The following is a 14,317-nucleotide window of genomic DNA, read 5'->3' on the forward strand; positions in this document are numbered from 1 at the left end:
AGAACCTGATAAATTCAAACCATCAGGTCAGGTTCTCATTCCTACCTCACTCCACTACTTGAGTCCACTGTCAGCTTTCCTCCATGCAACATGCACTACTTGAGTGCAAGGCAGATGCCTGGCAATGTCCTCCTTGTTCAGTTAATTCCTTGTATGGCCCCTGACAAGAGCCCTCCCTTGGCTTAAGATTGCTGGCTTTGGTAACCTGGAAATGTATGGCAATTTACAATGGCTGAGGATGGTAGTAAACTAGAAGCATCAGTGTACCATGATACAAACCAAATATTTGCTTTTGTCAGGCTGTTCCTTTTTTGGTGGCAGGACTGTGTGCTGCAGTGCCCCCCATGCAACACTTTAAAAAACTTAGACCTGCCTACACAAGGGAACACAAATTTCCCATTGTCCCTCCAGATCTGCACTACCAATCCAGATGCTGGTTGTGAGTTGTTCAAGAATTCATTAGAAGGATCTGAACCCAACTTCCATCTTCCTTGTCTGTCTTGAGAAGGTCCGACAGGGATGAGCTTTAACCTATGGGGAGTGTGTGTGTGTGTGTGTGTGTGTGTGTGTGAGAGAGAGAGAGAGAGAGAGAGAGAGAGAGAGAGAGAGAGAGACGGACCACTTGGCTGGGCATCTCTCTAGCTTTGGCTTCTACTCTGTGTAGTCTTAATGAGAGTGCTCAGTACGTCTCTTGATGAAGACATCATGGGATTTGCTTTAGGAACAGTAGTCGAAAAGGCACTTGATTATGATGAGGACGATAGTATTATTGTTATTACCTTAATTTTCAGCCTGCCGGAGGCAACTACTCCAGTCTAAGCATCTTAATATTTAAGATAAATGACTCTGCAGACCTCCTTGGTTGCCTGACAGTTTCATTCTTCATCATACCGCCATTCCCACTTTACAGGTTTCGCAGACAAGAACACACACCTCGGCAGATAATGATCAAGCTTCAAGTCATGCCAGTAGATTAAAATCAAGCATCATTTCTTTTTGTGCCAACAGAGCTAATGAACAGTTGGTTGTCTCCCATGGGCAATCCTGCTGTCTCAAGCTTCAGTCATGAAGCTTGGTAAACTGACAGCATCATTCTCCAGTGCTGAAAATATTTTACAGGCCTGATGAAGGGTGTATAAACTATTAATCTTAAGTAGCTGTGTTATGATCGCAATGATAGCATTGGCTTTACCCTCCCAGGTCCCATTGTGCTCAGAATTGCTCCAGGGAGGCAATGAGGCCTGGAGACGGCCATAATGTTTATGTTACAGCCCTAACAATACAGTGTCAACAAGTGAGATCTGAATATCCAACGTGAGGTGCTAGATCACACTGTTAGGCTGAGGCTTAGTGAGAGGGCATCTGCTTCAATCATTGGTATCTCCAGATATGGCTGTGAGAGAACCCTGCCTGAAACCCTGGAGAGCCATGGCCAATCAGAGCTGATGATACTGAGCTAGAAGGACCAATGGCTTAATTCCATATTGTTTTTGCAAAGCAGTTGGTATAAAAATTTTGCCCACGGCCTAACCTGAAATGGGCTTAGCCACACTTCACAGTGTCACTAGGACCATGGGTTACTTGGGCAAGACAGCCCCAAACCAAACATATGCAGCCAAAAGCCAGTGCAAAATGCCCACTCTTTGAAACTAAAAAATGGTGTGTGCGCTGAGAACAGTTAAGTACAGCTCTTTAAGTTTAATCACACACCAAATTAAGTCTTGTAGCCTCTATTTAACTGCAGGCCTGATGAGGAGAAAATACCAAGTCAGGCTTGGCATTGCCATCAGCTTCGTCAAGAGCTGCGATGCAGCACTCTTGGGTGTTATTATAGTTCAGGAAGAATGCTTCACTTACAGAAACCCAGCCAGGTGGGTGGGGTATAAATTATAAATTATTATTACTATAACTGCTGCTACTACTGCTATGAGTACTACAGAATGTCAGGATGACCTAGGATAATGCAGATGGATGTCAGAGTTACTTCACATGTAAATTGTACTCAGTTAATGGGCTCCTGCTCAGTTTTTGCTATGAATATAGAAGGAAAAATTCAAAGAGTGCCACCTAGTGGGCAAACCTCTGTCTCCCAAACACAAATCATTAGGTAGGATTGCCATTGCTAAACGTCCCAGTGTTGCCTGTCTTAATTCAATGGCCCTGTTCCAGAATGTGGCAGCTCCACAGAATATAACTAAGGATCCATGCTACAGACCTTTTGCAGCTGCGTAAGCTTTTAGAAACCCATGTTTCCACTGCTGTGTGTTTTTTGGAATTGTCATTGAATATGCAACCATTCCGTTTTAATATCAGTCTACTGAGCATTCTTAAAGGTGGTCCTCTCTCTCTCTCATTTAATTAGCATGAGTCCAACTGCAGTATGAAACCCAGGAGGTATGTAATCTGTTAAAAAGCCCAGGCAGTCACAAACATGCTTTATGTTACAGGATCACACATCCCTTGATGCTCGGCTCTGGAATGCACACCACAGGAATCCCGCACCCGGGTATCACATCTCCCTCTGGGAAACAAGAGTTTGACCATTACGACCGGAGCATGTAAGTGACCAGGTCTTGAGAGAACGCTTAGGCTGGAATGATATAATTCTGCATCCATTTTGCAACTTTTTGAAGCTGCTTCTCCTTGGCAAAGCAGAGCCGGTATGGTGCCACTTCCAATGGGGAAAAGGTAGCTAGGAGGATGACATTTCATGCCTCTCTCAGCCACTCTGCTTCCCCCTGCCCCAAGGCCTGTTTCGATGAGGGTGGGGAAAGTGATGCCCTTCAAATGTTTCTAGATTCCTGTGCCATCATCCCTGACCATTGAGAATGCGGGCTGGGGCTGATGGAAGTTGGAGTCCAACAACACCTGCAGGACCACAGAGGTCCCCAGCCCAGATGCAGACCATTTACAGTTCTGTAAATTGGAACAGTAAATGCAGTGGGTTTTGCCTCACATTTAATAAATCACAGGTAATATCTGTCTGTGACAAATCAGGACTGTACAAAGTCCAGTGTTGTGTCTCCAATGGTAGCTACTAGGCCATTGCTGGAGTCTGTATTTTACTGTTAATATATATAATTAAATCTAAGTTTTGGCTCATGGATTTTAGTCTTCTCCCAGCAGCCAAGATTTCCGGTTACCACTCAGTTCTTTTTTACTAACCGGTTGTTGTTTTTTCCTGTTTCCGGCAAGGAAATCACAACCAGAACCAAAGAGAGAAAAGGAAGCCAAGAAGCCTACCATCAAGAAGCCTCTGAACGCTTTCATGCTGTATATGAAAGAGATGCGGGGGACAGTCATTGCTGAGTGCACCTTGAAAGAAAGTGCAGCCATCAATCAGATATTAGGAAGGCGGGTAAGAGCACAAAAAGGAGGTGGGGGTGTTCTGATGACTAGGGAGGCGTCATGGATATGCGCTAGCAAATGCATCTTCAGTACTTCCAGAGGCCGTGGGCTTTTTGGATCCATGGTTTAAGAACATGAAGAGAACCTTGACTAGAAGATCAGGCCTATCTAGTCCACCATATTGTTCTCACAGCACCCAACCTGATGTCTGTGGGAAGCCTACAAGCAGGATCTGAGCACAGGCTTCATCCAGCCTCCTGAAGAGCAAATGCAGACCCAACTCCACTGGGTTGGTAAAGATGGTGGAACATGGCTGGCCTTTCACGCTTGGTGGTGTAGATTTCCAAATGGCCATTTGCAAGCTGAATTAGCTGGAGGTTCCCACAGCACTGTGGATGGGCTGCTTTGCTGCTATTAGGGTAACCATGCTTACCAAGGAGGTTAATGGGGTGTGTGGGTGTCCTCTCGAGTGAAGCTGGGACTGATGATTGTGGCCCATGCAGGGTATTTCTTTTCTTTAGGATACTCATTAATGGTTTTGAAACCACTCTCTTAGTTGTAGTGGCCTGGCATACTGTATTACAGACTTGCAGCAGAATCTGAAAGGGTCAGCAGAAACTTAGGGAGCCAAGGACTCCATGCTTTTACTCCACCTCCTCCCTATATAGCCTAAATGTCTTCCACTGAGCGCATTTATGTGGGCTTCCAAGATCCACTATAATGAATTTCATAGATTGTCTCAAGGAACCTTACGTTGCTGTAGGAACTGCCAAGGAAAGCCTTCAACACCTTGCTTTGTGTTTTATTGTCTTTTGCCAGCCTGCTGCCACCTGTGTCAGACTGCATGCCACTCCTCACATCACTGAGCATAATTTATTTTATTATTGGGGTTTTCCAAGGCTGCTATGTTGTCAGGAAATTTAAGTTGCAGCAATATGTTTTCAGCTAAGACTCCGGAATTGTTTCTGGATCACTTCTAACATGTAAAGTGCTTTTCACTTCACAAAGCACGCGTCTGCAAAACTGTGTGAGGCGAGTCCCAATTATTTTCACTGTGTAAGTGGGGAACTTTTGAGTGAGGCCTTGGGACCTACCAGTGGACCACTCAGTGAGTCTATAGTTGAGCAAGGATTTGACTCTGGGTTCCCCAAGTTCATGATCAGTGGATTTACTGGACTCCTCTCCCCCGTTAACCTTGGCATACAACTTTCCCTTGTTTCTGTGAGCACAAACCACTGAGCCACACAACTTTAAATTTAATCCCAAGAACTCTACATTATAACTCTGATTTTAAATTTTGTAAGTAAAGACCTAGTTTTTCCTGTACTTTTGTTTGTTTTGTAGAAGCCAAAGGAGGAGAAAACCCACGAAAATAAATGGTTGTTTAGTCCAATGTGGGCTTCTCCATTTTCCCAAAACAGTTTTGTCTTACTTGAGCAGTCAAAATGCTTCACTGTTCATGTCTAGAAATAAGAGACTGTTGCTTTCTGGTTATATGGCAAAGGCTTCCTGCTCCCTGCACACAGCGGTCTATTTGAATAAAAACAGAGAGCAGTGTGCAACTACATTACAGTGACTGGAGTAATGATGTATAAGGACCAAACTAAGTCTTTGCTTAATATGTAGCAGGCACCTCAGCATCTAGCATTTCTTTAGTTGATTACAGGTTCTGGGGGTGGGGCAGGTAATTGTCTGCAGTGCATAGGGAGGAGAGCTTTATCTACTCTCCCCAGCTGCAACCCACCTGAAAATCTCCACTACCATCACCACCACCACTTGGTATGGCTACAAACATTAACGATTTCCCATTGATACCAATGGAAACTTCATTAAATTATTCCCTTGCCTTCCAAAATTCCAGAAACTTTCTGTTTTCCGATTCAGGGTGGTATTGCTGGTCCTCTCAGAAGTGGTTGTGAGCTGCCTCAGCACTGTTTCCATATGTGGAAACTTTTCCATATGGCCCTCCAGGTGCTGCTAGCCACACCTCCCATCATCCCTAGCCATTGGAGCTGATGGGAGGTGCAGTTCAGCAACATCTGCAGGGTCAAAGGTTCCCCAAACCTGATGTCTGGTATCCAGTCTTAGCATTTGCTCTTTTCTGATCAGAGGGGTGGTGTCTCTTGGTGTCTCACGGCTTTCTGTGGCTTCTGTTTCAGTGGCACGCGCTGTCACGGGAGGAACAAGCCAAGTACTATGAACTGGCCCGCAAGGAAAGGCAGCTCCACATGCAGCTCTACCCTGGCTGGTCTGCAAGAGATAACTATGTGAGTACTCTGGGTCTCTGGTGGCCTCGTGAGAATCATATGTCCATGAAGTTTTGATGTTGCCTTTCAAACTGTGTCCCTTTCCAGACATTCAGCCTGGGCATGGGAGAGGCTGAAGTGGGAAGGGGGCACGAGCATCGCAAAAGTGGGATGGGGAACTGGGAGCATGGGCGTCACGCACAGCCCCTCCATGCCTGACCTTCACTTGTTTGGGATGGAGGTCTGAAAGGAGCTTTGCAAGTGTGCTTGGGCAAATGCCTTCTCAGGATTTCCAGTATCAGAGAAGCTTGTAAGCTTATGCACCCAAATGCACTCGTGTGTTGCTGTTGTTGTTTTTTTAAAGAAACCTTCAGACTTTCGCAGTATGCAAGTGAAGGTCAGATTTGGAAGGGGGGGAGAAGCCATGTGCCACTCCCACCACACCCACTTTAGCCCACAGGGCTCCAGGTCAAATCCCTGAAGAGGACTTCTTTTGCAGATAATGGTTTACAGCAATTTTTCTCACAGATAGTGTGCAGATGACACAAATTCAGAGAAGCAATTCCCAAAGGGTTAGATCACAGGGACATATATATAGATAGATGGTCAGGTTGACATTAGACGCAAGGCAGCCAACAATGCTGAGAGGTTTTCACTTTTAGGCTTCTGAATGCTTGGTGGGGCTGCTGGCTTTTCTCCCCTACCTTAACATCAGCTTCCCACACACCGTGGCAAACTGCTTTTGATGTACACAAACACCAAGATCTAGGCACTTCAGTTAGAAAAAAAAGAGTTGGGGAAAACCCCTACCGATCTCAAGGAGGTCACCACACTGTTTCCCGGACTAGCACCCAGGTGTTCAAAGGAACCAACAGAGATACAAATTTAACTGGAGGGCAGGAGTGGATCTACTATGAAACTAATGAAGCTTAGGCTCCAGGGCCCTAATCCTGGAGGGAGCCCAGAAGCAACTTGAGTCCACATTGATCTTTGGGTCTAGTAGACCCAATTTGAGTGGCGTGACTCAAATTGTTATTTTATTGTCAGTATTTCAACAATCCCAAAGTTAGAGAGTCGGTAGCACAGGTGTTATAAAGGTGTGGTGATCTGTCACGGAACAATCCCATTGAAGACGATAACAGGACTTACTCAGACCTTGTTGCTGGTGGCAAAGGGGCCCCCATGACAGTTCAAGGTTCAGGGCCCCCAAAATGTAGTTCTGTCACTGCTGGAGGGTCCCTGCAGTAAACTCTTCTGAAACTACTGGGTTTAGGGGGTTAATTTAATGAACTATAATACATCACAATATTTCCAGCAGATTGAACATTGTCATGCTGTAGCTGTTATTCAACAGCTCTTTTTAGCCCAGATGTAGCAGAGTGCAATCCAGATAAAGTTACGTATACCTGATATTAATATCTACATAGAGAGTGGTTGTGGGTATCTGTGTTTGCTCCCTGTTAGTTTGGGTGGCTAAAGTGATTATATATGTAAACTGCCCTGTGATATTTGGATGAAGGGCAGTATATAAATTTAATAAATAAATAAAAAACAAAATAAAAATATATATTGGAAAGGAAGAAATAAGAATGCCTGGTGGCAGATGGGAGTTGGGAGTCCAACCATATCCAGAGGGCCTCAGCTTCCCCAACCCTGTGTTAGTGCTTCTGCCTCTGTCTTTCCTGCGCCTGTGTGGTGTAGTGCTTAGAGCGGTAGACTCGTAATCTGGTGAACCGGGTTTGATTCCCCGCTCCTCCACATGCGGCTGCTGGGTGACCTTGGGCTAGTCACACTTCTCTGAAGTCTCTCAGCCCCACTCACCTCACAGAGTGTTTGTTGTGGGGGAGGAAGGGAAAGGAGAATGTTAGCCGCTTTGAGACTCCTTAAGGAGAGTGAAAGGCGGGATATCAAGTCCAAACTCTTATTTTCTTCTACTTCTTTGATTCCCCTCTTTCTATGGGTCTCAGAGGCCCTTGTGCTCTGTATGCCTCCCTCCTTGCTAGCTAAACACAACATCCAAAAACATATTTCTCCTAAACTTTTAATCTCTGATCTCTTTCTCCCCCTCCCCTTTTTGCCCTTCTTTAAATTGTAGTAGGCAAGATAGTAGTGGAAAAATATTGTTTTTATTATTATCATCATATTAAATAGTGTTGGTTTCAGGATATGAGGGCCCTGAGCCATGCAGCCATCAGTAAGCCGCCTTAACCCTGAAGAGGCAGCACATAAAAACTGAGAATTCTCTTAATGCTGCATCGGATCTTTTTGGATACTCTTTGCAAAGTGGGAAAGGTAGTACTGTCTGGGCAGTGGTCACCTCCATGTTGGGCTTGAGCCCCCGGCAAATGTCCAACATCTGGAGCTGGCCAAAGGAATCAAAATGCAACAACTGCTAATGAGGTGTGACTCCAATATATTCAGTTTCTTGTTTGATTGAAACTTAGCATATTAAGGGTCTGTTTCATAACTAGTAATTTATCTGTTTACACTGTGGAGACACTTTAGTTTGAGGGTTTGCACTCCCTGTTTAGAAGTTCATGGTAATACCCACTTTCCTACTGTCTGTCTCCAGGTGCTCACAGTGCGAAATAGGCAGGAAAGCTGTGAGGTAATAAGCAGTGGTTTCTTTTTAATTTATATGAGCTTGCACTAGATTTATGGTCATCAGAAAAAAGGCCCTCAAGAGAAATTAAAATGCACAGAGAGAAGAGACTCGCAGCTAATAATAATAACCACACCCATATTTGTCTTAGAGCTCTTAATTATATCAATGCAAATAAACATGTATTCTCTCTTGGGTGATATGTCATACTTAACTTTTGTTTGACATGATCATACACTTACCAGGCGAGAGATTAATATTGCTCAATCCATCTTGTTCACGACTTGCCCCAACATCATGTTCCGCGTTTGCTTTTGGCTCATGCTGACTCTGCATTTTGCATTTGCCAGGTTCACATTGCTAGGTCCTGTTTGCTTCCATTGCCTCTTCTGATCCCATCCAAGGAAGGTGACAAAAGCCCAGGATTTAAAGAAGGCAAATACTGCCCAAATGTCGGCTGATAGCTGAACTGAAGCAAATACTTCAAATTTGATAGTTCCCTTCCCTTTCTGAAATGTGTGCCAAAGATCTTGGGGGTTTAGGAGGCTGTCTGAGTGAACCCAGCATCATCCAAGCTTCTTTGAACTCTACAGTTCATTGATTCTATCATACATTTATCAAATTTGTATCCCACCTCTCCTCCAAGGAATTCAAAGTGGTGTATACGTGGCTCTCCGTTTCCATATTACCCTCACAACAACCCTTTGAGGTAGTTTGGGCTGGGAGTTGGCCACTGGCCTAAGTTCACACCCAGTGAGTTTAGTGGCAGAAGATAGAGATTTGAACCCTGGTCTCTCGGGTCATAGACTCAGCATTCTAACCACTACAGCACTCTGTCTGTACCTGTTTCTAGTGGTCCTGCCAGGCCAACACTTCTTTGCTTTAAATTTGAGAGACAATTGGGAAAGGAAGTTGCAGTTCAACTGTACTTCCTGTCTGTCCCACCCCCCAAAAAAACCACCATATGTGAGAGCTTATATCTCATTAAAAGAGGTTCATCCAAGTTCTTTTCGTTGATGCATGCCTGGTTGGCAGCATTGAAATTTTAAATTTTTTAAGAAAGGGCTTCCCACACCCTCCTCGTAACTTGTCAATGCACATGAACATGCAATTATGGGGCATGTGCCCATCAATGAGCCCTGTATACATTTAGGGAAGTTTTTAATGTTTGATGTTTTACCACTTTTTATTATTACTAATAATAATATTCTGTTGGGAGCTGCCCAGAGTGGCTGAGGAGGCCTAGCCAGATGGATGGGGTATAAATAAATCATATTATTATTATTATGTGCCAACTCTGTGAGCTGCTTTTCCACCCCAGAGTGCAGCTGCAGTGTTTAAAAGCCTGTAGTTGGCTGGGCAGGGCTGTCTGCATGCATCTTCCCTGTAGACTCAGCACCCCGCAAATGCAGTTTGTGCTCCATTGTCAGGTAGCTCTATATCCCAACTTCCTGCACAAGCGCAGCATGTCACCAAATTTACATAGGCAGCTGTCTTATTCCGAGTCAGACCACTGGTCCATCTTGCTCAGTATTGCCTACACCAACAGGCGAGGAGGGGTCTCTCCAAGGTCTACCTGGAGGTGCTGGGAATCAAACCAGAGACCTGCATGCAAGCAGATGCTCTACCACGGAGCTATGGCCCTTTGGCTCCTGTGCATCATTCTCTTCCTATCAGGTGCATGCCAACATGGGTGGTAGTTTCGCAGCATGTGAGCCTAGAGCAAGAGTAGGAAGATCTCTGGTGCTTGGTGGCTACTGTGCAAGAAACATATAGTTAGCCTTAAAGAACAGGGTACTGAGCACTTTCTGAGCCTAGGAATTTGTTTTCAGTGCCAGAACTGAACCAGGTTCACATTCCCTTTTACGCAGAAGTCCACCCACATGGTTAGCTTCCTTTACTTCAGCAGCCGGATTTAGGTGGCAAAAGTCAGGTTGCTGTTAAATAATTGAGAGTCAGAAATCCTTGCTCCAGCGATTGCAAATCATCCAGAGATCTGCTCAGGGTCCCCCAAAATTTCTGAACTCAAATCTTTTCCTCCATGCAGATATGCAACTAGCTTAGCCTGGAATCATCCAGCTAAATGTAAAATGAGGATTTTGCATATCGTTTCCTCAAGTGTTTTAGCCAGATGGTTTTCTTCTAAGATGTTTCCTTTCGACTTTTTCACCATTCCCTATTTAGATTAATTTATAAATAGCCTGCTCTGGGAACTGGCAGAGAGTAAGCGTTGGGCAACAACCTGGCCCCATTCTCTGTTGTTTTTATTTTTTTGCCACTGGAGGGAGCCTGTTTGCAGGTAATAGATGGCCCTCTGCTCAGCTTCACCTGTTTGCTTTTCATTTTTGAGAGACTGTTTACACATCTACCTTGTATCATCTAGTTTGGCCAACATATTACCCTTTAAGTGTTCCCCTTAAAATGCCCATGAAGTAATGGTGTATTGCTTGGGATCCCAAATCCTCATCCCAGGGATAAGAGGAGAGGTGATCAAAGAGATCCTCTAGACTGGTGTTATATTTCGGGTATATTATTCTATGTGTTGATTACAGTAGATTTATTATGCTTTCCTTGTTCTGCAATTCCATCCCATTATTGCTGTCTGGAAGGGACCGTATACACTGCAGCAAAAGTGGGATAAGAAAAAGAAACCTAGAATATTCATGCTATGGAAAGTTATTTGATTTCAGCAGGAAGTTACAGGATATGCACTGATTGAAAATGAAGCATCATTACTGTTGTTGTTGTTAATTTTTTATACCCCATCCATCTGACTGGGTTGCCTGAGCTACTCTGTGTGGCTTCCAACATAATATTACTCCCCCAGAACTTTTGCAGACGTTTGCGTATGGCCACCCCAACATGAATGTGCAATTAAAAGGATATCTGGCGGGGCCCATAGGTCAAGTGGCCACATGCAAGAATTTTTGCATGGGAGAACTTTCAGGTCCGACTCTAGATATGTTCAGTTGAAGCTTCTCAGCTAGCAGAGTTGGGAAAGACTACAGAGTGAAATGTGGGGCAAAGGGGACAAAATTCAATGGAATTTACTCCCCTGTATGCATGCCACCTTGTACTCAGGTTTCTTGAGCAAGTTGCTTTGTTGCTGAGATTTGCCACTTTATCTTCTGTGGCTTTGGAGAGCTGCTTTGTTGCAGCGGCAAAACATCAGCGAATGCCCGTTTTGCAATGGCACCCCTGGCAATTTCTCAAACATATATTGGAGAATCCACAGCCATAACAAGGTTGGGGGACCCCGAGTTACAGTATTTAACCTGGAAGGACTGAGTGTTCTGCCTCGGAGCAACAAGACCAGTGATGTGGGCTGGCTGAATAGAAGGAAGTCAGTTCGTGAAAGTGACTGCCTGACTTCTGGGCACTGCATGTTTCCCTCCCCTGTCAAATGAACAGTCCATGGGAAGGCTTAGGAGTAGACTAGGCCTAGTTGTGATATGCTGGAAGCTAGGAAGCAGCTGCTTTGGGAATCTCTCTGCCACCCTGCCCACACTGACTGTTAAGCTCTATCCCTGAAGGGAGGAGGAGAAGGAAGAATTTAGGTCAGCTTGCTGTCATATGACTTGGCAGGCAGGAAATGAAATTCACTCCCACACTTAGGAGCTTTTCTACCTTTACGCAGAGTACAAGGAGTTGTATTTAAACATTTGCAGGTCTAAAACAGCAACCCCACCAGCAGCCATGACTCCCAAGCCAGTTTTGTTCACGAAGCTTGTGATGGCAACTCATGAGAAAGCAAAGGATGACACATATTCAGTGAATGAACCAATGAAAGGACTGAGTGGCGTTTCTTTAATAATTGCTGAGGAAAACAACAGATACGTGCAAAGGAGCCAACTATTTGCCCCAAAGTTGATGGACATTGCCATTCAAGTAGTGTGCGTGCACTGCATCATGTGATTGATTGATTGATTGATTGATTGATTGATTGATTTGATTTATATACTGCCTTTCATCATAAGATCTCAGGGCAGTTCACAGAATAAAATACAGGATAAAAAGCAAGTAAATAAGTAAAACAAAACAGCAAAATATTAACCCCCACTTCCCACAGGCACATTTTAAAGGCTGTAGAATATTAATCGGTCAAAGGCAAACACTTACCTGTTCTTCCCATGTGTTTTATTCAAGTTGGCACCCCTTGACATAGGGGTGAAATAACGGGGTTGCATCTAACTCTGTCCATGTGCATGTTGAACAGATTTCTGCATGTGTGATGAGACTTCACCTTCATTTCCTTCCCCCTGCAGCCCTCTACACACCCTCAAATTGGTTCTGTACCCCATGGGGATGTTCCAGCCAGATTTTGAGGGTTCATAGGGGGCTGCAGGGGGGAAGAAAGGAAGACAAAGTTCAGCGGCATCAGCAGACACCTATTCATGCGACGTTGGATTCCGCTCACTGAAAACGCCAGCGTAGATGTCTTAAGTCTTTTGCAAAAAGGCTTCCTTAATTAATGCATGGTCTCTTGCTCTTGTGTTGCTATGGCTACTTTTCTAATACCCTTACCTAATAGCTCTCCATTGACGCATCTTATTTGAAGACATTTCTGTTAGGCTGCTGCTTTGTGTTTTGTTTGTTTGTTTTTAAGTAAAGAAATATTAAAGTCCCAAAATGTTTTATTAAGAACAAATATAAGGGCATCATTTCCCAGTACTCTTTCTATATGTTATTAAAAAGTGATGTTCACTAAAAGGGTTAGTCAGCAGAAGACTTTCCAAGTCTTCTGGAGATGAAACAACCTGATGGAAAATGTGCCAAGCACAGCAGAGGGTGGGGGAATCAACATGGATTCACAATCCACAGGGAAATCCTGCACATGAACTGCAGCTGTGCATGGCCACACTCGATCCAATTTAAATATAAAGAGCAGGTTTCCCTCTGGGAAAGGAGTGGGGCAAGGGGGAAACTGCTCTAACCTGTGCTTTCTAGGCATGGGACAAGTGGGAGTGTGGATGAGCCTCCTTCACCTCCTTCTAGAATGGGGGCAGGGAGTGACATTGAGGAGGCTGCAGGGGAAAGCAGCAAAAATTCTACTTTTCCATTAGCAAAAGCTTCTGCTGGATCAAAAGCCCTTTCCAGAAATGCACCGTTGGATGTGGCCCACTTGAGGTTTGGTGTGTGTTTTGGCCCCCCCTAAGTATCTGCAGGATTTTCAAGAGGCGCTTCATGGTGTGTGAAGACTAAGCAGGGATGACCTGCTGGCTGGCTACAACTATTCTGTCTGTAAACCCACAGTACTGTTACTATTTTTTACAAGAGATATGGCCCAAAATAGTAAATACCCAATGGTTAAAAAAAGAAAATAAATGTATGTCTTCTTCCTCCCTCCAAGGCCTTCAAAATTCATCTGCCATTTTGTGACTCGAGGCGCTTATAGTTTCCAAGGTTCCTTTTCAGCTGCACAAATGCCTTGTTTTAATTAGCCAGGTTGGGGTGCTGTTCTCTGTATAGGCTCTCTGCTAGGTTGTTTTTCTATCTGCTTCCTGATGTGCTTTGTGTACGTATTTGGTGCATTGTTTCAGTGCTCCCCGCAGCTGCTCTTTTAACGCTTTCCCCCTTGCTCTTCAGTCTTCTTCAGGCTCTTCGTCCCGTGATCACACAAAGTTTAACTCAGGGCCCCTGGAATTCAGCAGCACCTCGGGGCCGGTTTCTGCGGCAAGGGTAAGCGAATTCTGCAGCGAATGTCCTTCTGCATTACGGCAGTGAGAGTCTGTAACCATCTGCCACTCATGCATCCACCTAACCCAGCGTTGGCTGCAGAATTCCAGGAGCCCTGAGCTTTTCCATGGCCATAGAATTGCTCATTGGCTGTGGAATTTGTTGAGTTGAAGGGAAACAATCAGTGGGCTATGTGTGCTTGTGGCGAGCTCGTGCATCAGTGAAGCGAGTGGACGCTTCATGACAGCACTTTCCTTTTTTTAGGCAAATAGGTCGTTAATGTCTGATCAGCTTCAAAAACAAACCATTGCCCTTGGGAGCATTGGTTTCGGGAAAACGCTTGCACAGAACAGAATAAATTGAGGGTTTGCAGGTTGGACAGTGTGGCTTTCCTTTAAAAGCAGTAAAAACAATGCATCCATGACCTGGAACGTATTGGCTTTGC

At 44.6% G+C, this 14,317-nt stretch overlaps 1 protein-coding gene across 12 annotated transcripts in view; it reads left to right on the plus strand.

The window, feature by feature from the left end:
* Window positions 1-14,317, plus strand: part of TCF7 (transcription factor 7) — a 117,179-nt gene that overhangs the window by 87,558 nt on the left and 15,304 nt on the right. For 6 of the 12 annotated variants that reach the window (XM_053376800.1, XM_053376799.1, XM_053376795.1 and 3 more), the window contains 4 exons: window positions 2,448-2,558; window positions 3,196-3,358; window positions 5,508-5,615; window positions 13,783-13,875. In XM_053376800.1, the coding sequence (XP_053232775.1) occupies window positions 2,448-2,558; window positions 3,196-3,358; window positions 5,508-5,615; window positions 13,783-13,875 (475 nt within the window). The remainder of the gene's footprint in view (window positions 1-2,447; window positions 2,559-3,195; window positions 3,359-5,507; window positions 5,616-13,782; window positions 13,876-14,317) is intronic. The other 6 variants (XM_053376803.1, XM_053376804.1, XM_053376797.1 and 3 more) reach the window with 1 other exon arrangement.

Source organism: Podarcis raffonei, chromosome 2 (genome assembly GCF_027172205.1).
Source record: "Podarcis raffonei isolate rPodRaf1 chromosome 2, rPodRaf1.pri, whole genome shotgun sequence".
Taxonomy (NCBI): domain Eukaryota; kingdom Metazoa; phylum Chordata; class Lepidosauria; order Squamata; family Lacertidae; genus Podarcis; species Podarcis raffonei.